The sequence below is a fragment of the Trachypithecus francoisi genome, unplaced genomic scaffold (assembly GCF_009764315.1).
Source record: "Trachypithecus francoisi isolate TF-2019V2 unplaced genomic scaffold, Tfra_2.0 Lachesis_group16, whole genome shotgun sequence".
NCBI lineage: Eukaryota > Metazoa > Chordata > Mammalia > Primates > Cercopithecidae > Trachypithecus > Trachypithecus francoisi.
The window spans coordinates 64668037-64695265 of NW_022681461.1; the positions used below are offsets into that span (position 1 = coordinate 64668037).

Here is a 27229-nt window from a genome sequence, read left to right on the forward strand (position 1 = left end):
CCCCTGAGATCCTCTGCTTGTCCACAAGCAGCATCTCCCAGGTGGACCCCTGAGGTCCCCCTTTGACTAGGGTACCCTGTGTCCCACAGCTTCCGCCTGTCCAGTGGAAGTTGGAGGACAGCAGCTCTGCCTCCAATAAGTGAGAGACTTACAGGCATGCCAGGTTAAAAAATAAACACGTAAAAGATCGTTCCCTGCACTTACAATCTAGTTGAGAGTCGGGCCATAAAAAGGGACCCTAGGCCAGGTGCGGTGGCTCACGCCTGTAATCCCAGCACTTTGAGAGGTGGAGGTGGGTGGATCACCTGAAGTCAGGAGTTCGAGACCAGCCTAGCCAACATGGTGAGACCTTCGTCTGTACTAAAAACACAAAAATTAGCTGGGCGTGGTGGCGGGCACCTGTAATCCCAGCTACTCAAGAGGCTGAGACAGGAGAATCGCTTGAACCCGGGAAGCAGAGGTTGCAGTGAGCCGAGATTGGGCCATTGCACTCCAGCCTCGGTGACAAGAGTGAAACTCCATCTCAAAAAAAAAAAAAAAAAAGGACCCTAACACATAAAGAGATTTTTGAGGTGTTAAACCCAAACCAACAAGGTGGGGAGTCTCATCCCTCCCTCCACCATCAGTCCTACAATGTTAAGACATCTGACAGAGAAGGAGCCTTTGTCAAATTGGTAGTTCGCAAAAATAAAGGTTGTGTAGCTTTTAATCTAAAATTCTACCCCAACACTAAGTTCCGTAACTATTTTGATTAATATATTCTTAAGGATTTAGCTGTGTGTGTGTGTGTGTGTGTGTGTGTGTGTGTGTGTGTGTTTAGACGAAAACAGAAACGGTTCCTTAAAATACTCAGTTTGTGAAAGCACAGAGCCTGGAACCACTTAGTACTATCACTTTGATCAAGTACTATCAAGTACTATCACTTGATTGCTCCAACCCAATAAGCTTGGGAGAGCCTGGCACTGTGCTAGGATCTTCTGGAGAAATCCAAGAAGGGTAAGACTTGGGTTTTACTGCTCTTCACCTCACTACTCGGATCTCAGGCAGGCCGGGGACCAGGGTGGGGGCTCCAATTCCCGGTTCGTGTTTGTTTTTTCAGGGGGCATTTTACTGAGCACTAAATACGCGCAGTTGCTGCAGTAGGTGCCAGGAGCCCCGCACGCGGAGGAGCGGCGTGCACGCGTGTCAGTTAACTGGGCGCACAGTGCTCGTGGCGCCGCAGACCCAGCCCTCGGACTCAGTTTCCCCGCATGGGGATCGCTCGCCCCGCCCGCGGCGGCCCGCGGAGCAGCAGTCCCCCGCCCCGGCCCTGCCTTGCAGGTTTCCGCCCGCGCGGCTGCGTCCTCCACACTCCACCGGAAGCTCCCGGCCGGGCCGCCGGTAGGCGGTGGCGGAGGCGGCGACGAGATTGGCTGCCCTGCACCCTTGCCCCAGGACAGCAGGGCGGCTCCACGGCCCCCTTCCTCGTCCCGGACGCCCGGCTCCAGCTCCCCCTCGCTGAAGCGGGGACTCCCCGGGCGCAGCTGGGGACGTGGAACCTCGGCTGCAGAGCCGGCCCCTGGACTCACTGCCCCCAGCCCAGCCGCAGGCGCCCCAGCCCCCCGGCGGCTCATTCCTCCTTCCGCGGGCACCGGCGCTGCCTGGCTTCTAGCGCTGCGCTCGCAACTGGATATGTTGAGGTGGCGACGCGACACTCCCCCGCCCTGGGAGGGATCACGGACTGGGCTGGGGGGTCAAACGGGCAACCCAGCCTGCAGAGCCGGGCGGCGGGGGCTGTGCTGGCGCCGGCAGGCGCGAGAAATCACAGAGCGGGGCGCCCAGCCTCATCATGGGGCCCACGAAGACTTCCCATGGGAGTGGGGTCTAGTGTAGGGGCGCCCCGAAGGACGAGTGGGAGATGGGGACACGCGGCACAGAGAGACTCCTCGTGGATGGAGCCGATGGAGGCCCAGTGTGGAAGAGAAAGGGGTCAAGGAGACGAATAAGGAGCCACCAGAGACGCAGGGGGAATTCCCCCCAGAGGATGCGGGAAGCCGGGGAAAGGAAGGGAATCCGGAAGGAAGGGCTGAGAGCCGGTCAGGTGCTGGCAGAAGGGCTGGTTGGATAGAGACTGGGAAGGGCCCAGGGCATTTGACGTCCTCGACATTCATATACACTTGGAGAGATGATTCCCTGGAGATCCAAGTGCCTGTATAGACAATCTTTTCTAGGGGTTCTACCATTAAGTGAGGAGAGGGTAGATGTAGAAATTGGAGACGAAAATAGAGTGTTGTAAAGGCATGCGTGGTTAGAGAACTGGCTCTGGATTCAGGAGTCCCCACTCACTAGCTGTGAGACCTTGAGCAAGTCACTTAGCCTCTCTGTGCCTCGGTTTTCTCATCTCTAAAATGGGGATGATGATGGCAATACCTGCTTCATAGAGTGACAATTAGATGAGATGATGTCTGTAAAATTACGTAACACAGCACCCAAAAGTAGTACTAGTTCTTTTTCCCTTTTCTTATTAGAGCAGCTTGGGCACATTTTGATGCCCGTGGGAATGAACAGGTAGAGAGGGTGGTATTGAAGCCGGAGGGGAGAGAAGGGACCCACAGATGGGGAGAGAAGTCTTTGGTGTCTGTTTTATCCCAAACCCCAGGGGAAAGAGGGAACAGGTAGGGCTGTTGGAAAGTTTGCACCTATGGGGTACACAGTTAAAGGGAGTGTCTTCTCATGGTCTTGATGCAGGCCTGGAGGTCGTTTGCTATGGGGGTGAAGGTCCTGATGTACACTGTGGCTATAAGATGCCGTGCCCTCTTTGCCACCAGCCTGTTGCAGCCCCGGTGTTACACCAGGGCAGGTGGGCAGTTTAATGTATCTCAGGTCCGATGACCTGCAGTGCCCACCTGTGAGGCTCCAGTAGATAGATGTGAAAACACAGTGTAAGCATAATGTACCACTTTCATCCTTTTCTCTGAGGAGCTGGAAGACCTGTAGTCACCATCTGAGCCAAATGTCAAAGTCTTTCAAGTACTTCATTTGGGCTACACACCACACTTTGATCCACGATCTCATTTAGTCATCACAACAGTTGGGTGAAATAGGTATTATTGTCCCATTTTACAGATGCAGAATCTGAGTTTCAGAGAAGTTAAGGACTTTGTCCCAGGGCCCGCAGTTAGTAAGCGGTGGACCCAGGATTTCAACTCAGCTCTGTCTGACCTCAAAACCCATGATCTGAAACCAATGTGAAAGTTTGCAAAACCTCTCTAGCAGCCGAACTCGATGGAAAGATGTGTAGGGATCGTCTTCTCCATTTAATAGATGAGACAAGAGCTGGGTACTCTGATCTCCATCAGAGATCATACGCACAGAGCTTGGGGCCCCACAGCCCTGGAGTGAATCCCGCTCCACCACCAGAGGCTGTGTGCCTTTGGACCAGGCATCTTGCTTCTCTGACCCTATATACAGCTGCAGAAGAATTCCTTGCAGGTTGCTGTAAGGATTTGGAGGGAAACTGTTGCCCAGCCCACAGTACACATGCCAGGAGCCATCGTTTCTACGGTGCACTTTTCCTGCAAACGTGGATCTATGTCCCACTTGGCTGCTGAGACCAGCTACCGTGATCTTGTAGTTGTTTAGTGCTTTGTTCTCCTTGAGGCAGCAAAGTGGTGGCACCTGACCGGAGCATGTAGCCACCTATGACTTCCTGAGTGGGGTGGTGCAGGGAGGGCCCTGAGGAGTCTGTGGTCCTAAGGCCTTGGATTTCATCAGGGCTTTCCTGTTCCTTCTGGTTGCCTCAGTCCCAGGCAAGATAGGGTCCTAGAATCTTACAGCCTAGAGGCCACCTGTTGCGACTTCTTTTTTACAGATGGGGTCATCAGAACCCACTGTGAGGAAGTGACTTCTCTTTGAGATCATCCAGACACTCCACACAGAGCAGAGCAAAAGTGCCTAGAACTTGAAATTTTGGACTTGCCTTCAACACCCTGGGGATTTCCACCAGGAAGGTGAGCACCCCCACTGAGAGTTCCAGGCTGCTCAGAGGTGCCAGGGAACACAGACCAGGGGCCAGCTATGGCCTTCTCCTCCGATGTGCCCAGGGAGGTGGGGGAAGCCAGCAGCAGCCTGCGATTCTCAGCCAGGGGAACTCTCACTGTGCTTTCTGAGAGTCTGTGACACGGGTCATTTTCTCTGACTTGCTCTCTTGCTTTTTCTCACTCTAAAAAAAAAAAAAAAATGACTGGACACTCCTAAAGCCTTCAGTCACCATCCAGGGGATTTTTATCACCACAAAGGGTAATTCCTGCTCCATCCCTGCTGTGACTCAGCTGTGACGTTGAACCACACAAGCCAGAGAGAAGATAAAGTCATCAGAGCTCCTACTCACCAGAGAGTGAGGCCCAGGCCAGGACTCCACAGGGCTGGTCCCCTGTCCTGAAGGAACTTAGACAGGCCTTCTGGCCAGCCTGGGACCCTGAGATGGCATCCAGCTCAGGCAGCAGCCCACGCCTGGCCCCTGATGAGAATGAGTTCCCCTTTGGGTGCCCTCCCACCGTCTGCCAGGACCCAAAGGAGCCTAGGGCTCTCTGCTGCACAGGCTGTCTCTCTGAGAACCTGAGGTGAGGTGATGGAGGAGCGGAGGGTGGGCAGAAAGTGGGTGCCAGGGAGGTACCCCTGATGGGAGGTGAGGGGCAGAGGAGCCTGTGACTTCGAGCAGGTGACTTTTCCTGTCTGGGCCTCAGTTTCCACACCCTTTTCTCACACTCCCTGACACTGCCCCTCTGGCTATGGTGGAAGGAGAGTAAGCCACAGAAAGGCGTCAGCTCCCACAGGGGAAAGCCATCACACCGAGGAGAGCCTCGAGGCTGTGAGGCCAGTCTCACTGTGTGGCCTGGGGCACTGCTAATGTCCCTAAGCCGCAGCTTGCTTGTCTGTAAAGCTATTTTCTGCGTAGCAGAATTATTAATGAAGCCCAATGCATAATAATCACAAAAGTTCTTATAGTAACAAATATAAACCCCTTGGTGAATGACAAACTGTTAGACGAATATCTCTCCTTCCACAGCATTGCTCATCACCTCAGACTGTTTGCTGGGAACCCTTTTGGAGGGGACAAAGAGATCGATATATATTTTTGTATTTAATGATATTTAAAGTATTAACCCAGAAAGGCATGACATCAGTACTATCATCAACCTTCCTCTTTAAGCAATTATGCGCCTACTGTGTGCCAAATGCTCTGCCCTCAGGTCCTCAGCACAGCTTAGGGGGTGGATACTATTATGATCCTATTTTACAAATGAGGACATTGAGACCTAATAGATTAGGTCAGCTTTGGTCAGTTTCCTGGCAAATATGCCCTTAAACTGCCTCATGTGATGACCTTTTGTTTGAGGTTTTACAGCTTAAGAAGGTGGGAAAGCTGAATCAGGCAAGTGAGAAGTTCAAACATGATGACAAAGGAGGAGGCTGTGAGAATAGCGAGGAGAGGCTGTGACCGTGGAAAGGCCAACCAGAGGGTGGAGGAGCAGAGGTTGTCTGGTTTTACCATCAAGCTGATTGTCAGGGTTCAGCTCAGGCTCTGGTGGTGGGTCTCCTGGTTTCTCCTCTCCCTCCTTCCAAAACCTGGCAGAGGAGGGAGCTGATTGGAATTTGGAGGGCCGAGGCCTGAGGCCTAAGTCCTGAAGAACTTCTACTCAGCTGTGCTCCTGACTCACTCTACCTTGACTAATCCACATGCCCTCTGGGGCCTCATTCCCTCTTTTGTAAAATGGGCTATCTCAGTAGCAGGTCAGAGACACCAGGAGCTTTGTGAAAACGCAGGTGCTGGCCAAGTGCAGTGGCTCATACCTGTAATCCCAGCACTTTGGCAGGCCGAGGCAGGAGGATCATTTGAGGTCAGGAGTTTGAGACCAGCCTGGCCAACAAGGTGAAACCTCGTCTCTACTAAAAATACAAAAATTAGCTGGGCGTGGTGGTGCACACCTGTAATCCCAGTAATCCCAGCTACTCGGGAGGCTAAGGCATGAGAATCACTTGAACCTGGGAGGCAGAGGTTGCAGTGAGCCGAGATCACGCCACTGCACTCCAGCCTGGGCGACAGAGTAAGACCTGTCTCCAAAAAAGAAAAACCCCAAAAAAACAAAACAAAAATCCACAGGTACCCAGGTGTTACCCATTAGAATCTGACACCCACTCCTGATTAAGAACCTCCAGGCCAGATGTTCTCTGAGGCCCTTTCTTGTTCTAATAGGCCATGATCCTCTGTAATTACTAAACATATGAGACCAAAACCAAATGGAGGACCAAATGAGAAGAGCAAGTATAGTCACATGTCAGCAATCTCTTGAGATCAGATGTGTTTTGTAATTCAGAATTTTTTTAGAAAAGCAAATCAGGGCATTATGTAATTCTGGCAGGGAATGGGGCAGTGCCCTGTAATCAAGCACATTAATGTTTCTGCAATGAAATATGTATATATTCACACTAAGTGGGGTAAGTAAGGGCTGTAATAGCTTCTGGTCAGTGCAGTCAGGGCAGGTTTGGCAGCCCAGGAAGCTCACTGCAAATTACTAAAAAAACGTGGGATGCTCGGCATTTTTGCAATTTGGGAACTGTGGCTCTGGGATTGTGGACATACACGATCCCCAACCTGCTGACACTTGAGGCTTCTGGAGCTGTCAGGAGAGTGGATGGTCCAGGGAACTGTAGTGCCTCTCTCCAAGGCTTTGTCCATGTTTCCCCAGGAACGGCGAGGATCAGATCTGCCCCAAATGCAGAGGGGAAGACCTCCAGTCTGTAAGCCCAGGAAGCCGTCTTCGAACTCTGGAGAGGGTACGTTGGTACATCACGGAAAAGCATTTGTCCGTTGTCTTGATTTTTCCAGGTTGAGGCCAAGTAGACAGCTGCACACTCTGCCCCTGGCAGGCACCTCCCAACTAGTCCCGAGTCCAGATTGAATTCACTTTATAAAGAGTGAGGAGACTGATGTTCACAGTGGTGAAGTGTCTTGCCTGAAGCCACCTGGCAATAGACTTAGGGTGAGAACAGTCCAGACCAGGGGTCCACAAACTACGGTTCATGGGCCACATCTGACCCATCTCCTGAGCAATGAGCCAAGAGTGGTTTTTATATTTTCAAATGGTTGAAAAGATCAGAAGAATGATAGGCCATGCGTAATGACCTGTAATTCTTGAGGCTGTGAGGCCAGTCTCTCACTGTGTGGCCCGGTGCACTGCTGATGTTCTCCAGCCACAGCTTGCTTGTCTGTGAAGATGTTTTCTGCGTCACAGAATTGTTATGAGGCCCAATCAATAATAATCAAAAAAGTTCTTATAATGACAAATATAAACCCTTTGGTAAATGACAAATGTGCCTGTAATGCTGAAGTGTTAGAATTCGAATTACATAGAATTACATGCCTGTAATTCTAATACTTTGGGAGTCCAAGGTGGGCAAAGAGCTTGAGCCCAGGAGTTTGATACTAGCTTGGGCAACATGGTGAAACCCCATCTTTACAAAAAATATAAAAATTAGCCTGGCCTGGTGGCACGTGCCAGTAGTCCCAGTTAGTCTGGAGGCTGAGGTAGGAGAATCACCTGAGCCCAGGGAAGTCAAGGCTGCAGTGAACCATGATTGTGCCATTACACTCCAGCCTGGGTAGCAGAATGAGACTCTGTCTCAAAAAAAACAAAAAAAGATATTTGAGACACATGAAAATTATACAAAATTGAGTACTTGCAACAAAGACTTCATAGCCCAAATATTTACTATCCAACCCTTTACAAAAAAGTTAGCAAACTCCTCAACTAGATGGTTCTGTCTGCCTCTGTTTGCCCTTAGGCAGGGAGAGACCGTTATCAGCTCATCTCTTGGGCTCTGCCAAACTGTGCTTCTAGGAATAAGAGACACATTTGGAAGTGTGATAGGCCAGAGACAGTTTCAGGAGCTGCAGATTAGAACCCTGGCCCTCCCAAGCTGGAAGGACCCTCATAGGTTACATGTCCTGCTCAAAGGTTCCCATGTGCTATGCAGAACTGATCTATTCCCACCAGCTCATGACAAAATGATAAAAATAAGGCAATTCTATAAATGAGTTTATGTAAACTGAATTCTTTCCATTTCTAAAACCAACCTTTACTCTGAGATTGTGTCTGTCCTATGCATGTCTATATAAATGAGAGGATGTAATAATAGATGATAGTTTTTGGTAAAGCCTTTACTAAGAAAAATTAAAAAGATGGCAATATCTTTGTTAATGTCTCAATTTAAAAAAAAAAAACCACACACACACACACTCATATTGGTCCACGAATCCAAACAGGCAGGAGTCACTGCACAAAATCAAATCCTCTTGCTTACACATGGGGCCCTGAGACCTGCAGAGGAGTCTCCTTGCTCAGCCACCCTCTCTACCTCCACTGTGAGGTGCCTGGCTCCTTTCAGCCAAAGCCCTCTTCTTGCAGCAAACTGTTGCCCAGGGATCAGGAGCCTGATGTCCAAGGGTAGTTCTGCATAATTCTCTGCTCGGCTGGCAGCAATTCCCAGGCCCTGTGTCTGCATCTGTAAAATGAGGATGTTAAGCCGGCTCTGCAAGGCCTTTCCAGGAGACCATGATAGCAGTGCTGGAAGGGCAGCTATCCCCCTACCGTTGGACCAGAGGCAGGCGAGTGCCCACACCTCCTTCTCCTTTCTCTGAGCTGGTCCTTCTCATTCAGAGAGTTCAGGGGAATTCCCTCTCCCACCCAGAGCTGGTTTTGAGCACTCTCCCATCTGCTTCTCAGCAGCCTCTCCATCGGCAGGCCCTCAGGGAGTAAGAGTAAGGATCAAGTGCATGTTCTTGGAACTTTACACTCTGCAACATGGTAAGAGTTAATATGATACAGTGCTCCGTGGAGTAACTCCCTGAGCCTCCCTGTTTGGCTCCTGGTGGATTGGCTGTGAGACACAAGCAGACCCTCAACTCTCTGTGGGCCACTGTGCCTCACTTGCAAAAGGCCGTTACCTGCTTGAATGCTCTAGGACTGTTGTTTTTAGCTTGTTTTATTTTTTCCTCTTAACAAAATTAGTATACATCTATTGTGTAAATCTTAGATCACATAGATGTTTTAATATCTCCTAATCCAATGGCTTTTTTTCATCTTTTTCAATCAGATGAAAGTAGAAACATTCTGATGGAGGGGGAGCCTGGAGCCCTGGCCTGTTAATTGCCCCATTTCTTTCTCTTATCCCAGCCCCTAAGAGGTTCTGGGGACTCCTAGGGCCCTGCAGAGCACAGTTTGAAACTTGCTGCCTTGAGCCAAATGAAGGGACTATAATTCATGGTAGAATTATAGGCACCTTAACAGGCTATAGGATGGGAGAGGAAGCTGCCTGTATTTGCGAGCAAAGAAGGCTTCTTTAATGCAGGCAGACCTCTGAGAGGCAGCAGCCCCCTCCCCTCCCTGCTGGCTTCCCCACCTCGTGGAGTCATGGACTCCTGGTGAAAAGCTGGGGTGGGGAGGGGCGGTAATCATGGTCTGATCACCTACACAAAGTCACATAGGGGAAGGACCAGGGACTCCTCTGACTTTTGCCCCAGTGGGAACTTTGGGGGACTTTTGAACAAAGGCAAATGGCTGATGAAAAGTCAACACTTTGCATGTGTGGTAATTCCTAAGTTTGCCTGCACATGTAGGGCAACCTGGGAAATGGAGGCAGGGTAGAGGGCTGAGGACCAGCCCTCCTTGCAAACACTTCCCACACCATCTGCTTATCAGTTTGTCCTCAGCCTCTGACTTCATTAGATGATTATCTCCCGAAGAAGTGCCCAGAGCCATGGACTGATTACCTGATATAAGAAGCGGATATTAAAGGATTAATGTTGACCTAGTTAGAGACTTGATACTTGCCTCGCATGATCTTCCTGTAGAAGTGACAGTGAAGGAGGGGACGGCCGGGGGGGCTGGGAGATAAAAACCTTCAGTCCTGTCTGCTGAGGATCAGCAATGGGATAGTTTCTCCCACTCTCTTTCCCGTGAGGCCCATTCAGGAAGGTCAAAGGCAAGCTGACATCTGATGCCAGTAGCTCACAGTAAAGCCTTAATTTTTCTAGAGTCAGAAAATGACAGAAGTTTAAGCTGTCTAGTCCAGTTTCTGTTCTGTACTGGATTCCTGCTACGTAGCTCCATGTCCTTCCAATGGCAGAGAGCTCATTACTCCGTGAAACAACCGCACCCACCTGGGGCGCTCTGACGGGTGCAGCATTCTCCTCTTTCTTTGTACTGAGCTGAAGTCTGTCTCCCTTGAGGTCACAAAAGGCAACTCAGCCCCCTGTCCCCGGAGTCAGTCCTGCCTCCGTGGAAAGACACTGAGCAGTCTTTCGCCAGTCTCTGTGCATTTGGGGTAAATGTGCTTCTGTTTATCTGTGTTCCTTGGAGTGTGATACCTGGGAATAAACCCCCAGACCTTACACTTCTGAGTTTGACAGTGTTCATCCGTAATCGCCCCGATCCTGTGACATTCTGTGTGGTGGGTGGTGGTGATAGCCCTATTTTACCAACAGGTAATATTTTGAGGCTCCATGAGGAGGTGTGCCTGGACCAAAGTCACACAGCAAGTGGGAGGCAAAGCTAGGCTCTAACGCATGGTTCCTGAGGTGGTGGTATCTTCTCTATGCTGCCTCTACACAAGGAATCCTCCCCTAAATGTTTCATACCTGCTTAAATAACACAGTCAGGCTTTAGTGCAGGAGTCCACCAAGTGCTATGGAAAAAACAGGGATGGGCAAGACTACTTTCAACCAGGAGAATCAGGCAGGGCTTCCTGGAGGAGGCGGCAGTTGAGCTGAGCAGAGGCTGACAGAGACGAAACTGGCCCAGTTACAGAGGAGGGCAGGAACGGGCTGATAGTGGCAGGCTGACCGAGCTCCCCATGTAGAGCACCCCCTCAGCACCAGCTGAGACCTGAGCCAAAGCAGCCCCTCCGGGCATCTCTGACCTCAGCCCAGTGTGGGGGTAGGCAGTGCCTGGCCTGCTCAGATCCTCTTTGTTCTGTGCAGGTGCTGCAGAGGTGGCACTCATGCTCCCGGCACCCTCTTAACAGTCAAATTCCCGGAGGCCCCAGGTCTCCAAATGAGGCCTCCCGCTAGGGCCCACTGTGACCCCACCACAAAGGGCCTGGGTAGCCGGGGTGACCGGAAACACCACACACGCAGAGACTCCTCAGACCCAGACAGAAGAACGAGTGTTCCCTCAGGGCTGGGAATCTGTTTTCTCTGTTTCTGTCTCCTCCTTGGAGGAAATTCCACTGCACACTTTATTTTTAGCAATTTGCAAGCAGTGAGGCCACTCACACAGGGGCCACTTGTGACACCAGATGGGTTTGGCCCGGGACACATCCTCTGTTCTTCTCCTGCAATGCAGTCTGATTCCTGATTACCTCTCCTGTCTCCTTGGTCCCTGGCCTTCGAATGAGGCCACCCCAGGCAAGGACACTATGGTGGGGAGGACAGAGCCTGCACATGGACTCCAGGCTCCTGGGCTGCCCTCACCTGCCCCGTTGCCTCCTACAAGTCACTGATCATCCCTGGGCTTCAGCTTCTCCACCTACCCGAGGGAAGCAGAACCTCAAAGCCCCAGCCTCCCCATCATGGCTGTGAGGATCTGATGGGACAGTGTCTACATGAGTGCCAGGAGAGCAGTGAGCCCTTGCAGAGGCTTACAACTATGGGGGAGAACACACAGGTGCACCCACCTCCTCCACTCACAAGCTCAGCGTGACCTTAAGCTATTCCCCCTGTTTCTGCTGGTATTAAGGTGACACTAATCCAGCCCCACCTGCCTCAGAGGATTGTCACGGGGATCCTATGGGACAACATTCAAACACGTTTTGGTCCTGTTCATTTAGGGATATTCCTCACCGCCTTGAGGAAATCCAGTGGGAAAATGGAATTTTAGAGAATTCGTTGTTAAGAGTTTATGATGTGAGGATTAAATGAGATACATGTATATGACAGCCACTGGAGAACTGGGACTGGGGATGTCCCAGGGGCAGTGTGCTTAATCCATAGGAATAAGAATACTAATTAGTAGTAATACTAATAATAGTATTTGTAATAGTAATAGTATTAGTAGTAGTTAGTAGTAATAGTATTAATATTACTACAATTAGTATTCTTAGAGTTATTAATACTAGTAGTATTCAACAAGTATTCAGTAGTAGTACTGAATAATTTCAATACTAATAATTATTATTACTAATAATGGCTCATATTTATTGAACACTGTGTTAGGCAGAATAATGTCCTCCAAAGATGTCCCCACGTGAATCCCCAGGACCTGTGAGTATGTGACCTCACATGGCTCTGTGCATTTGCCAGGGCTGCCATAACAAAGTGCACAGACTGGGTGGTGTAAACAACAGAAATGTATTTCCTCGCAGTTCTGGAGATCAGAAGTTCGAGGCACGGTATTGGCGAGTGTTTTCCTCCAAGGCCTCTCTCCCTGCCTTGACATGGCTGTCCCCTCCCTATGTCTTCATGTGGTCCTTCTCCAAATTTCCCCTTCTTAAAAGGATGCCAGTCACATTGCATTAGGGCCCGCCCCCAATGACTTCATTTTAATTTAATTAGCTCTTTAGAGGCCCTGTCTCCATATTCTGAGATACTAGGGGTTAGGACTTCAACATATGATTTGGGTGGCGGGTGCTGAGCCTATAACAATAGCGAAATAGACTCTGCAGACATGATTAAATGAAGGATTCTGAGATGGGGAGGTGACCCTGGATTATCCAGGCGGCCCAACGGTCCTCAGAAGAGGGAGAGGAGAGTCAGAGAGATGGGGAGATGCTCCACTGCTGGCTTTGAAGATGGAGGAAGGGACCAGAAGCCAAGGAGTGCAGGAAGCCCTGAGAAGCTGGGGAAGGGAGGAAGCCATCCTCCCCTTGGGCCTCCAGGAGCAACGCAGTCCTGCTGACGTTTCCATGTTAGGACCCTTGGCCTCCAGAACTGTACGATAATAAAGCTGTGTTGTTTTAAGCCATTAAGTTTGTGATATTTTGTTACAGCAGTAATAGGTAACTAATACCAGTGCTTACATATATTTCTCATTTAATCCTCACAATAACCCTGTAAGGGGGGTATTATTATTATCCCCATTTTGCAGATGAGGAAACTGCAGGACAGAGGAGTTAATAACTATCCCAGGGCCACAAAGCTAGTATGTGAAGTGACAGAAACAAGCTCTGAACCCCCAAAAGGCTGGCTCCAGAGGCCACACCCTGAACTTGCGTGCACTCTAAGGAATGAATAATGATGACAGAGAAGCCTCCGAAACCCTCTCAAGTCACCCCTGCCCCTTTCTGCAGCAACCATTCAAGGCGCATCACAGTCCACATCTGGGCACACATCACAAAAGGATGTCCCTACGTCTGAATAGCATTTCACTTCCTGAAACAGGCATTTGCTGTTCACACAACACCAGGACGGCTCCGCTGCTGAAAGACACATCCCCTCCACCTGCGGGGTGATGTCTGGAATTTCACTCTTAGCTCGATCATTTTCACCTTCTTATCCCTTTTATGACTCTCCCACCAAGCTTTGACCCTTAGAACCACAGAGGATTGGAATCATGGACCTGTAGGGAGTGGTGGGACCTGAGAGGCTTCCCGAAGTGTGTTCACCCAGGAGCCAGGTCCACACGTAGCATCTTCCCTCCACTGTTCTCACATGTCAAAAGCTACATGTTCAGGGAGGTTTCATCACCACAGACTTCCTGAAGCCAGCACAGTCTCCCTGCCAAGGCCGCCCTCTGCCTGCCTTCCATAAAACATCTGTTTTCTATTATTTGTTGGGAACAACTTGTCCCTGAAGCCCTGGGCAGTTAGGGGGTGGGGGCGGGGGTAGGGTGGCCTTTGCTGGGCTGTGTTCTGTCTGTGTCCCAAACCAACTGTACTCATTAAGCCCACAGCTCTCTGCTTATGTTACTTTTAAAGAATAATAACAGTGTGGCTTTTTGTATTTACTCAGTCCGAAAGACCTCTGTCCTCTCCTGCTTTCATCCAAATCCCCTTTCACGTGGTTCCATGAGATTATTCTCTCAATAAATAAATAAATAAACAAAGAGCTTATAGACTCAAGATATTATTTATATGCAATAAAACTCACTCATTTGAAGTATACAGTTTGAGGACTATAAATAATCACGTGACCGCCACTACAGTCAAGTAGCAAACGTTTCTGCACGGGATAAAGCTGCTTTGTGTCCCTGCATAGTCAATCCCCTCCCCACCCACAGCTCCAGGCAACCACTGATCTACTTACTGTCACTCTAGTTTTGCCTTTGCTAGAAGCTCCTAAGAATGGAAAGAGGTAGTATGTAGTCTTTGGTGTTCGACTTCTTTCACTTAGCACAATGTTTTTGAGGTTCATCCATGTTATTGTTTATGCTGGTATTTAATTCCATTTGGTTGTTCTATAGTATATATAGACCAATTTGTTTATCTGCTCACCAGTTGATGACACATTTGGGTTGCTTTGAACAAAGCTGCCATGAACATTCACGTACACACCTTTGTGCAGACATATGTTTTACTTTCTCTTAGGTAAATTCCTAGGAGTGAAATGTGTGCATTGTACGGTAACTTTATAAGTATGGTTTATAAGTAAATTATTTTATAAGTATGATTTAACTTTATAAGATACTTTCATAGATTGTATTTGTTCGTTGTTTTGCTTTTTTTTTTTTTTTTTTAAGAGAGACAAGGTCTTTCTCTGCTACCCAGGCTGGAGTACAGTGATGTGATCATAGCTCAGTGCAGCCTTGAACCCCTGGGCTCAAGCGATCCTCCCAACTCAGCCTCCCAAGTAGCTGGGACTATAGGTGTATGCCACCAAGCCTGGCTAATTTAAAAATTTTTTAAGTAGAGATGAGGTCTCACTATGTTGCCCAGGCTGTCTTGAACTCCTGGCCTCAAGCCATCCTCTTGCCTCAGCCTCCCGAAGTGTTGGGATTATAGGTGTGGAGCCACTGAGTCTGGCCTTGCCCATTTTTTATTAGGTCATTTGTCTCTTATTATTAGATTGTAAGAGTTCTCTATATATTCTGGATACAAGCCTTTATGAAGATACAGTCATGTGCCATATAACACCCAACACCGGACCACATATACAGCGATGGTCCCAGAAGAGTATAGTACTGTATTCTTACTGTACCTTTTCTATGTTTAGATATATTTAGATACACATGTACTTACAGTGTTAACAGTTGCCTACAGTATTCAGTATAGTCACGTGCTGTACAGGTTTGTAGCCTAGGGGCAATAGGCTGTCACTGAGTTTCGGTGTGTAGCAGGGTATACCATCCAGGTTTGCGTAAATACATCCTATGATGTTCACACAATGATGGCACATTTCTCAGAACATATTCCTGTTGCATGACTGTATATGTTTTGGAAAACCTTTTCTCCCATCTCTCCTGGACTGACTCCTGTTAAGAGGCAGTGATGTGTGTGGGAGGGGCCCTGGGGCTGTGCTGCCTCCCAGCTCGGCCTCCTTGGGCAAATCCCTTCCCCTCTGTGAGCCTCAGTTTTTTCATCAGTAAAATAGGAATAAAAACCCACCCTCTCTTCCCCACCGTGCTGTGAGGAGCCCTAGGAAGAATTACGGCCTTGAAAGCATTTGGTAAATGCTTCAGACCTAAATAGGTTAACAGTGGGGTCAAATTGCTATTGTAATAGCACTGAGACTTCCTGTGTCACTTCCCTCGGGCTGGACATTATCTGAAAGGGAAAGTTCTGCTGAATGGACACAACTTAGTCTAGGATAGATGGCCAAGGAGGGACGCAGATGGGAATTGTGACTACAAGATTCCCCATGGACTTCAGGAGGAGGGAGGCATTTACTCATGCAGTCAGTGTGTTCTGAGTGTCTCAGCTGCGCCAGGCACTGCCCTCAGCACTGGGAACACAGCCATGACCCTCACAGAGCCTCCCCGACCAGTTGGGGCAACCAGAGAGTGAGTGATGATTACGGAGCTGTGTGGACTGTGCCCTGACAGGAGAAATAGCAGTGCTGCCCAGGATCACAGTAGGGGCCTAGGTCCTGTTTTGAAGGAAGGTCATGGAAGGGCAGAAGCTTGAAGGGTGGAAAGGAGATAGCCAAAGGGAACAGCATGTGCAAAGTCGTGTGGCCCAAGCCATCTCCTACCCTGGTGGATCCTGGTGCATTGAAGAGAGCCCCCGGGTAGCCACACCCTGGTGGGTCCTGGTGCATTGAAGAGAACCCCCGGGTAGCCACAGGGATTGCTATAACATTCAGTGATGTGATTATTATTTCCAGGCTCATCCTGAGGTGGCCGAGGCTGGAGTTGGGTGCCCCTTTGCAGGTGTCGGCTGCTCCTTCAAGGTAAGCATCTGAGTGTGAGAAAGGAGATCTGTCCACTGCAGTTCCAGACCTCCAGGTCCCCCCACTGCAGCCCCTCCAGAATTTTCCTGTAACATCAGTCCACTCATCTTCCAGATGTCTCTTGTACTAATGACTTTCCCAAGCATCAGAGCCTACTATTAAGTCATCATAGTACTCAGGGAGGTTCTTCTTATTGTCTCACCTAAGCATCCGCAGAACATCACTAAAACGACCCCCACCTCTGCCGCCCCTCTCCATGGTCCTGAATCATCCTTGCGCTCCAGGGCAGGGCAGAATTAGAAGCTGCAATGCATGTGGCTCATCGTGGGCATGTCTGATGCCAGGGTCTTCCTCTGAATCCCTCCCACTGTACAGAAATCCACTCCTCTTTGCTGGGTGAATGAATCTGACTTTCCTTGGTGACCTTTGATAGCAGGGCACTCCACTGCTCTCCTGTCTTCACTCCACCTCTGTTTTCACTAATCAGCCCCACTCTCTTGTCAGGGAAGCCCACAGTCCGTGCAAGAGCATGAGGTCACCTCCCAGACCTCCCACCTAAACCTGCTGTTGGGGTTCATGAAACAGTGGAAGACCCGGCTGGGCTCTGGCCTGGAGTCTGGGCCCATGGCCCTGGAGCAGAACCTGTCAGACCTGCAGCTGCAGGCAGCTGTGGAAGTGGCGGGGGACCTGGAGGTCGACTGCTACCGGGCACCCTGCTCCGAGAGCCAGGAGGAGCTGGCCCTGCAGCACTTCATGAAGGAGAAGCTTCTGGCTGAGCTGGAAGGGAAGCTGCGTGTGTTTGAGAACATTGTTGCTGTCCTCAACAAGGAGGTGGAGGCCTCCCACCTGGCCCTGGCCACCTCCATTCACCAGAGCCAGCTGGACCGTGAGCGCATCCTGAGCTTGGAGCAGAGGGTGAGTGTGGGAGGCAAGTTTGCCTTCAAGCCCGGCTGAGCCCCATCCTGTCTCCAGAGCAGCAGACAGGCTTCCTACTAATCATTCATCCTGCTTAGAGCAGTCACTCCCTCAAAACATATCTCCCCTTTATCCCACACCCTTCCAGGAAGAATGCTGAGTTGGAAGCTGTAGTCAAGGTCACAGCCTCCCATCCAGTGCTTCGGTTCCTTTGTGATAAGACACCACCTCCCCGAGCAGCTCAACCCAGTGCAGGACATATTCCACTCTTCCTTATACTAAGCTAAATCAGCCTCTCTGTTCCCTGCATTGTTCTTGGCCCTGGCCCTCAGAGCCCACAAGACAAATCCACCTTCTAGTCCCCATGACAGCCCTTCAGGGATGGACAGTCGGATTCTGTCCTACCTGAGTGCTTTGCTTTTCAGGCTAAAAGCCTCGGCGCCTTCACCTTTTCCTCAGAGCATGCTGCTTCACATTGCCCTCCTATGATCTGGCTCAGTCTCCAAAGAAGCATACAGAAGTATGCTTGGAGTGTGGTCCCAGGCTGACTCCAGATAATCCACTTAGCCACAGTTCTTGGTCCAACAGGGCTGTCTTCTCCCTTATTCTAGAGCTTATACTTTTCTTTCTTTTCTTTCTTTTTTCTTTCTTTTTTTTTTTTTTTTTTTTTTTTTTTTTTTTTTTGACACAGAGTGTCGCTCTGTCGCCCAGGCTGGAGTGCAGTGGCACAGTCTTGGCTCACTGCAACCTCCACTCCCAGATTCAAGTAATTCTCCTGCCTCAGCTTCCTGAGTAGCTGGGATTACAGGCTCATGCCACCACACCCAGCTAAATATTTTGTATTTTTAGTAGAGATGGGGTTTCACCATGTTGGTCAGGCTGGTCTCAAATTCCTGACCTCGTCATCCACCCTGCTCAGTCTCCCAAAGTGCTAGGATTACAGGCATGAGCCACCGCGCCTGGCCTATACTTTTCTTAATGTAGCCAATCACCATTCTAATATTGCTTCTTTTGCAGTAACGTTACATCATTGCTCATATTGAGTTAGGCCTGGGTTTTAGTTCCTGCTTCACCATTACCATTATCTGCCTCATCATTCACAGTTACCATGACAGCAGGTACTCAGAGTCACCTGCCCTGTGGGTCTGAGCAAGTCACTTTCCCTCTCAGGACCTTCCCCATCAGTAAAGTTAACGATTAAATTTTCTCTAAGGATGCTCACTTCCATTCATGGCTTCCCTACCTGAGTACACCCAAGAATAAATTTGTATTCTTTCCACTTTATTGGGGAAAGCTATTAGAAGGGCCAGGCTCTGAGTTGGAGTGGCTGAGGCTTTGGCCTTTATTTATGTAACTCTTGCTCCAGTTAAAAGACAGCCTCCCTGAAAGCCACAATTATATCCTCATTTCACCCACAAACTTCCCAGCTCTACTTTTACATACCAGGCACTATGCAAGGCACAGGCACAAAGACAAAATGAGCATGGGCCCAGCTTTCAGTGGAGGAGACCATCTGGTAGGTAAGGCAGAAAAGTATGTGTCATAAAATCATTGTAAGGGCTCTGTAAGAACATATTGAAACAGAGCAACTGAGCTAGGATAGTGGTTGAAGGCTTCCCAGATGAGGGGTCATATGAGCTGGATTCCTGGTGGATGAGGAAAAGGAAGCCCAGGCAGAGGGCAGCACATTCAGATGCAGACACAGGCCTGAGTGAGGCGTGGTCAGGAAAGCACCTTTGGGGCAGATCAATCTCCACATCCCGCCGTTCCCATCCCATCCCCAAGCCAGGTTTTGGTGTTCCTGGCTGAACAGTCTTCCCTACAGGTGGTGGAGCTGCAGCAGACCCTAGCCCAGAAAGACCAGGCCCTGGGCAAGCTGGAGCAGAGCTTGCGCCTCCTGGAGGAGGCCTCCTTCGATGGCACCTTCCTGTGGAAGATCACCAACGTCACCAGGCGGTGCCATGAGTCGGCCTGTGGCAGGACCGTCAGCCTCTTCTCCCCAGGTAACACCTCCCAGAGGCACAGAGATCTTCTTGGGAAATAGGCCCCACAGGACCCAGGAAGCAAGCAGTGAAAACAGCCAGCTCTGTGACAGCCATGCTGTGTCCAGTTTAGGCCAGTGCCCTTTCAGGCCACTCGCCACAGCCGGGAACCATGCTGGGTGCTGGGACCTTGAGGTTGGTGGGCGAACCATGCTCTGCCCTGTGGCTCACAGCCACACACAGCAGTGGCCCAGGCTGACTGACATTCAGGCCCTTTCTCCTCCCTGAATGTCAGTCCCATTCTGCAAATAGGAATCAAAACTGTTACCCACTTCATGGGTTTGGGATGTGAAGGAAAGTGTGCTGTGGGCCACAGTGTGTGCAGACGAGATGGATGTGAATGATGATTTTCACAAGTGAATACCGTGGGACCCCTGGCCTCAGAGAGCCAACAGTCTGAAATAAGATTAGAGAACTGAGTAAGACACATGCACTTGTGTACGATTGCAGTTAGCATGTGAATGAGTGTCTTACTCATTTCTTACTCATTTCTGGGGCCCCTGGACTTGGCACAATGTCTTGCATAAAGTAATTACTTGGCAAGTGTTTCTGTTAACTAAATGATATCTGTTAATATAACAATGCATATATTTGGGCAAAAATGAGGCAGCAGACTGGGCTCAGTGGCTCATGTCTATAATCCTAACACTTTGGGAGGCTGAGGCAAGAGGATCATTTGAGGCCAGGAGTTCAAGACCAGCCTGGGCAACATAACAAGATCCCATCTCCACAAAAAAATGTTTTAATTAGCCAGGCATGGTGGCCTGCACCTGTGGTCCTAGCTACTTGAGAGGCTGAGGTAGGAGGATGGCTTAAGAAGTTTGAGTCTGCAGTGAGCTATGATGGTGCCACTGCACTCTGGTCTGGGCAACAAAGCAAGACTCTCTCAAAATAATTTTTTAATGAGGCAGCGGAGTGTGTCACACTCCTAGAGCAGGGCTGGGACCCCTTTCCTGCAGGAGCAGCACTCATCCTGCTGTGTTGGGACAGCTCTCTTCATGGGGCGGTCTCGAGCCCTACTTGTAGACCTTTTTCCCTCGATTCTTTTTAAAGAGGGAAAAAGCAAGCAGTACCTCGAGCTTCCTGTTCTACCAAAACGTAATGGGCAGAGATGAGTCAGACTGCCAGCCTGTGCCCCCTCCACCCCCTTCCTTCCTGCCCCCAATTCATGTCCCCAGTCAACCTCTCCCAGAAGGGCGCTCTGCCAGAGGACATGCCCCTTTAGCTGCCCAGGGGGTTTCTGTGCATCTTCACTAGGGATGATTCAGCCCTCAAAGGGTTTTGCCACCTGAGAATGGCTGGCAGAATTGTGAGTAACCCCATGTACCCCCAGCCTCCAGGGGACCCCAACCAGTTGGCGTAGGCAGCAGAAAGAAACTGGTGCTGGGAGGCAGGAAGCCTGGCCCCTCATTCTTGCTGGGTCCCCAACACACTGTGAGATGGTAACCGGCCACTGTCTTTTTCTCAGCTTGGTTTCCAGACTGTAAAACATAGGTTGGTTAGATCAGTGATTCTCAGAGTGTGGTTCTAGGACCAGCAGCATTGGCACCCCCTGCAAACTTGCTGGAAGTGCCAGCTCTCAGTTCTCACCCCAGGGTTACCGAGTAAGAAACTCTGAGGGTGGAGCCCGGCAGTGTATGACTTGGATGGCCAGCTGACAAACAGCTAGATAACCCCCAAGAGCCCATTCCTCTCTGACACCCTACTCGAGAAGAATGCCGGGCTCTAACCCCATCTTTCATGGTTTTGAGCCACTGACCTTGGGCATGCCTGACCGCTGGATCCCAGTCCCACATCTGCAAAGTCCCGCACTTCCCAGCTGCCTGTGGCTTCTGCATTTCAGCCTTCTACACTGGCAAGTATGGCTACAAGTTATGCCTGCGGCTGTACCTGAATGGAGATGGCACTGGAAAGAGGACCCACCTGTCGCTTTTCATCGTGATCATGAGAGGGGAGTATGATGCGTTGCTGCCGTGGCCTTTCCGGAACAAGGTATGGGCGTGGAGGTGATGGGGGCAAGGTGGGGAGCATGGAAGCCTGAGTCCTAGTCCTGATTTGGCAATGAATTGGCCATGTGACCTGGCAAGTCCCCCACCCTCGCTGTGTTATCAGTTTCCCTTTTTATAAAACAATCAGATCTAGTAACTAGGGCTCCCTCCAGTTCCATGAGTCCAGGAGCTAAAATGTCTGGAATCTTCCCAAAGGTTATATAGAAATAAAATTCATGGCCAGGTGCAGTGCCCCACATCTGTAATCCCAGCACTTTGAGAGACTGAGGTGGGAGGATTGCTTGAGCTCAGGAGACATGGCAAGACTTCATCTCTGCTAAAAATAAAAACCATTAGCTGGGCGTAGTGGCACATGCCTGTAGTCCCAGCTACTTGGGAGGCTTAGGTGGGAGGATTGCTTGAGCCTGGGAGGTTGAGGCTGCAGTGTGCCATAACCTTGCCACTGCACTCTAGCTTGGGTGACAGAGTGAGACCTTGCCTCAAAGAGAGAGAGAGAGGGGGAGAGAAATAGAGGAAGGGAAGGAAGAAAGGAAGGAAGGGAAAAAGGAAGGGAGGGACGGAATGAATGGCCAGTGGCTGCCCACTCTTCTTCCCCCTTCACATCATGGGGTAAATAAGGAAAACTTCTGGGAGGAGGTGCCGTGAGGCTAGCCTGAACTAGCAGAATTTTCAGGAAAAAGGAAGGAAGCAGGTACCACTACGTATTAATATATACTAGAATTGCCAAAATCTGGAACACTGACAGTACCAAATGCTGACGAGGATGTGGAGCAACAGGAACTCTCACTCACTTCTGGTAGGAATGCAAAATGGTACAGCCACTTGGAAAGACAGTTTAGCAGTATCTTACAAAACCAAAGATACTCATACCAAACAATATAGCCAGTTGCTCTCCTTGGACTCAAAGGAGTTTACTTAGAGGAGCTGAAAACTATGTTCACAGAAAAACCACCCAAGGATGTTTATAGCAACTTTAGTTATAATTGCCAAAACTTGGAAGCAACCAAGATGTCCTTCAGTAGGTGGATGGATAAATAAACTGTAGTGCATCCAGACAGTGGAATATTATTCGGTGCTAAAAAGAAGAGAGCTATCAAGCCATGAAAATACAGGGAGGAACCTTAAACACATATTACTAAGAAAAAGAAGTCAATGTGAAAAGACTGCGTTCTGAATGCTTCTGACTATATGACATTCTGGAAAAGGCAAAGCTATGAAGACAGGCCGGGCGCGGTGGCTCTCGCCTGTAATATCAGCACTTTGGGAGGCCGAGGCAGGTGGAGTGCTTGAGCCCAGGAGTTCGAGACCAGCCTGGGGAATATAACAAACCCTGTCTCTACAAAAAGTACAAAAATTAGCTGGGCATTGTGCTGTGTGCCTGTAATCTCATCTACTCTGGAGGCTGAGGCACGAGAATCGCTTGAACTCAGGAGGTGGAGGTTGTAGTGAGCCGAGATCGCGCCACTGCACTCCAGCCTGGGGGACAGAGTGAGACTCAGTCTCAAAAACAAAAACAAAAACAAAAGCTATGGAGACAGTAAGATCAGTGGTTGTCCAAGAGTAGGGGCCAGGAGAGATGAATAGAGCACAGGGGATTTTGGGAGCAGTGAAACTATTCTGTTTGATACTGTTATGATGGATACATGTCCTTATGCATTTGTCAAAACCCATAGAAGGTGAAGACCAAGAGTAAATGCCAGTGTAAACCGTGGACTCTGGGTGATGATGATGTGTCAATGCAGGTTCATCAACTGTTACAAAACTACCACTCTGCAGGGGACGCTGATAGTCGGGGAGGTTGTGCATTGGGTGGGGGCAGGAGGTATATGGGAACTCTGTATTTTCTGCTCAATTTTGCTGTGAACCTAAAACTGCTCTAAAAAATACAATCGATTAAAAATTCTTCACCGGGTACAGTGGCGCACGCCTGTAATCCTGGCACTTTGGGACGCCGAGGTGGGTGGATCACCTGATGCCAGGAGTTCAAGACCAGCCTGACCAACATGGTGAAACTCCGTCTCTACTAAAAAAAAAATTAGCTGGGCATGGTGGTGCATGCCTGTAATCCCAGTTACTTGGGAGGCTGAGGCAGGAGAATCGCTTGAACCCAGGAGGCAGAGGTTGCCATGAGCCAAGATTGTGCCATTGCGCTCCAGCTGGGCAACAAGAGTGAAACTTTGTCTCAAACAAACAAACAAAACCCCACAATTCCTGTAGACAGATTTGGGGGATAGGCATTTCCTGTGGGTGAACAGCAGCATTGCATGAGTGGAGGGTGTCAAGAATAGAGACCTCAGGTGTGGGGAAACAGGTGGGGTAGGGTGGGTGTGCCGCTTTGGTCTGGGTGTGAGTCAGTAGGTCCCCCACCCCCGGCAGTTCCCAAAAGTGCTGGGGAAATTTTTAAAACACCAGTGACAGAATCTCACCCCCATAAGTGGTAAGGCCTGAGCATCAGGATGAAGTCTCCGCAGGGGGTTCTAATGTGCAGGGTGAGGACTGCTTCAGTTGGCAACGGGAAGCCATTCAACTTCCTGATGGGCATTTCAGGGGCACGTGCCAGGGAAGAGGGTTTGTGTCACTTTTAGACAGTCAGCTTCTCAGGGGAACCTCTGTCTGTGCTGTGTATACCAGAAGCTCCACAAATGTCTCAGGACATCGATGACAGCCCCTCAGTAGGAGACCTCCCTGTTCTGCCCCTTCTGCCTTGCCCCAGGAGGTTCCAGCTGTAGTTGATGAAGCAAAACTTTCCAAGCCAGAGGGGGTGTTACAACTTATTACTTCCACCTACCTTGTCAGTGCTCCAGTCACACCTTTTGCCCCTAACAGCCAATCAGACTTGACTGGGGCATCAGAACCTTTCCCTGCTTCCTGCTGGATGGAAGGAACATCTGATCCTCAGCAGGGAACAGCCTCTGAAGTGTGCTCAGAATACCAGGTGCTGCCGGCTCCCTGGGTCTGGCCATATGCCAGGTGCACTCCTTTCCTGGCTTCTCTGACTCCTAATCCAAATGAGCCAAGGGTCCGAGGGGCTGCACAGGCAGTAGGTGTGGAGCACAGCTCTGAGCCCAAGCCTGGGCCTCCAAGCTGTGCTGCTAATATAGGGCCTGATCTCCCATCTGTCCCTTCCCTGCAGGTCACCTTCATGCTGCTGGACCAGAACAACCGTGAGCACGCCATTGATGCCTTCCGGCCTGACCTAAGCTCGGCGTCCTTCCAGAGGCCCCAGAGTGAAACCAACGTGGCCAGTGGCTGCCCACTCTTCTTCCCCCTCAACAAACTGCAGTCACCCAAGCATGCCTATGTGAAGGACGACACGATGTTCCTCAAGTGCATCGTGGAGACCAGCACTTAGGGTGGGCGGGGCTCCTAAGGGAGCTCCAACTCAGACGGGAGCTGGCCAGAGGACTGTGATGCCCTGCCCTTGGCACCCAAGACCCCAGGGCACAAAGATGGGTGAAGGTTGGCACGATCCGAGCAAGACTGAGGGGTCGACTTTGGGCTGGCCATAGGGTTAGGATGGCAGGACGTGGGCTGGGCCCACAAAGGCAAAGGGTCCAGAAGGAGACAGGCAGAGCTGTTCCCCTCTGCACGGACAATGCAACACCCGGAGGCCAGGGAGCCACTCTGGCCCTGAATGTTGAGGTGGACTGTCACCAAGATGGGAAGAAAATGGAACCAGGTCTGGAACCGTAGGACCCAAGCAAAGAAGCTCTCAAGTTGGGAAGATCTCTGCAGGGCCACCAGAGAGACCTGGACACAGGCCTGCCCTTTTTGTCCAGGGTCAGAAACAGGACCAGGTGGAAGGGATGGGGTGCCAGTGTGAATGCAGTCTGTCCAGGCCTGGACTGAGTCCCCCATCACTGGAGGTGAACAAGCAAACCCAGAGGGCTCTACTGAGACTTCAAATTGGGGGTTGCATTTGAAGACTTTTAAGATTCCTTCCAGCCCAGAAAGTCTCTAATTCTAGGCCTCCTGGCCCAGGCAAGTCCTAGAGCTACAGGGTTTCTGGAAACATTCAGGAGTTTCCTGCCCTCCTGGCTCCTCACTCACCTTCAATAACCCCTGCTGGACTCACCTGGCCCGCAGGGCACCTGCCACCCTGGGCCTGGCGCTCAGCTTCCCCAACACGCAGGAGCACACCCAGCCCCCAATCACAATAATGGAGCACTAGTGCTTTTATGTGCAATGACATCGTCCATGCACAATGGCAGCAAACATTCTGGGGCTGCTTTTTCTTGTTTCCACCTGTGACAGTGTGGCAGCAGAGACTGTGGAGGCAGTGGAGACTGACTTCTTCCCGCTGGCAGCTGGACGTCACACATGAAGGTCTGGCCTAGCGAGTGACGGGTCTAGGCCCTGAAACTGATGTCCTAGCAATAACCTCTGGATCCCTATTCACCGAGTGTTGAGCTCAAGGGGGGTTTGTAGAACAAGCCCCCGATGAGAAACAGTTGTTACTCTACACTTTTGATTGTCTATTTCTGATGGCAAGAGATACATACCCTCTTCAAAGAGCATGAGATGCTGCCATTCTTTCAGCAAAGTTTCATTGACACCTAGATCTGTTAACTGTGTTCGACATTGAAGGGAGAAAGGCAAGATGTGCACTCTGGCCTCAAGAAACCCTTAGTTCAGTGGAGGAAATGAGCACATAGGATCATTATGACAGAGTAAGAGAAGATTAGAGAAAGCACAGAATCCCAGTGGGTGAAGGAGGGAAGGCTTCAGGGAAGAAGTGGCATTTAAACTCAGCCTGAGAATATTTTGAAATGCAGAGGATGGGGAAAAGGGAAGCGTACCGACTTGAAAATGGGAAGCAGTCTTGGCCGAGGGTAGGGTCTGTGTGGCAGGATGGAGGAGGGAGGCAGAAGGGTCAGATGAACTGGAGTGTAGACAGCATCAGATGCAGCAGTGCCCCTCCCCCTCCCTGGGAAAGCACCTCCTGGAAACCCCTGGGCCTATTGAAAGCAGGATGAGACGATAATTTAAGATGCTGAATGATTGAATGGTTTCTCTTCCAACAAAGCTCTATGTTAAGTGTATCATCGCATCTTTTATAGGTGATTCAAGGGTCGGGGAGACAAGATGCAGGCAAAGCCACTGTTTCATTGGGTGGATTCAGTAGGTCCCCCACCCCCAGCAGTTCCCAAAGGTGCTGGGGAGATTTTTTTAAAACACCAGCGACAGAATCTCACCCCCGTAAGTGGTAAGGCCTGAGCATCAGGATGAAGTCTCTGCAGGGGGTTCTAATGTGCAGGGTGAGGACTGCTTCAGTTGGCAACAGGAAGACGTTCAGGTTTCTGATGGGCGTTTCCGGGACAGGCACCAGGGAAGAGGGTTTGTGTCACTTTTAGACAGTCAGCTTCTCAGGGGAACCTCTGTCTGCGCTGTGTATACCAGAAGCTTCACAAATGTCTCAGGACATCGATGACAGCCCCTCAGTAGGAGACCTCCCTGTTCTGCCCCTTCTGCCTTGCCCCAGGAGGTTCCAGCTGTAGTTGATGAAGCAAAACTTTCCAAGCCAGAGGGGGTGTTACAACTTATTACTTCCACCTACCTTGTCAGTGCTCCAGTCACACCTTTTGCCCCTAACAGCCAATCAGACTTGACTGGGGCATCAGAACCTTCCCCTGCTTCCTGCTGGATGGAAGGAACATCTGATCCTCAGCAGGGAACAGCCTCTGAAGTGCGCTCAGAATACCAGGTGCTGCCGGCTCCCTGGGTCTGACCATACGCCAGGCACACTCCTTATTTGGTTTCTCTGACTCCTAATCCAAATGAGCCAAGGGTCCGAGTGGCTACATGCAACCCCTTCCCTCAACGGTGTGGCAAGCAACCTTTAATCCTCTTTTACAGATTAGGAAACTAAGGCCAGAAAAGCCAAGTGCCTGGCCCAAGGG

General features: G+C 50.2%; 1 protein-coding gene across 3 annotated transcripts; it reads left to right on the forward strand.

The window, feature by feature from the left end:
• Positions 1 to 866: 866 nt before the first annotated feature.
• Positions 867 to 26369, forward strand: TRAF1 (TNF receptor associated factor 1). Of its 3 annotated transcripts, none has more exons than XM_033237620.1 (9): positions 867 to 996; positions 3851 to 3989; positions 4239 to 4601; positions 6729 to 6816; positions 16298 to 16363; positions 16868 to 17278; positions 19104 to 19281; positions 21164 to 21312; positions 24463 to 26369. In XM_033237620.1, exons 3-9 carry the CDS (start codon positions 4462 to 4464, stop codon positions 24679 to 24681), a joined length of 1251 nt encoding a protein of 416 aa, XP_033093511.1. In that variant the 5' UTR covers positions 867 to 996; positions 3851 to 3989; positions 4239 to 4461; the 3' UTR covers positions 24682 to 26369. The 3 variants fall into 3 exon arrangements, with proteins under 3 accessions (XP_033093511.1, XP_033093509.1, XP_033093510.1); XM_033237618.1 differs by lacking the exon at positions 867 to 996 and adding an exon at positions 1345 to 2080; XM_033237619.1 differs by lacking the exon at positions 867 to 996 and adding an exon at positions 1345 to 1679.
• Positions 26370 to 27229: the final 860 nt, after the last annotated feature.

Coding starts and splice junctions, on each gene's coding strand:
- TRAF1 (XM_033237620.1), top strand. CDS start 4,462: ATGGCATCCAGCTCAGGCAGCAGCCCACGCCTGGCCCCTGATGAGAAT. Junction 16,364..16,867: donor GTGTCGGCTGCTCCTTCAAG/GTAAGCATCTGA, acceptor CTCTCTTGTCAG/GGAAGCCCACAGTCCGTGCA. Junction 21,313..24,462: donor CGTGGCCTTTCCGGAACAAG/GTATGGGCGTGG, acceptor CCTTCCCTGCAG/GTCACCTTCATGCTGCTGGA.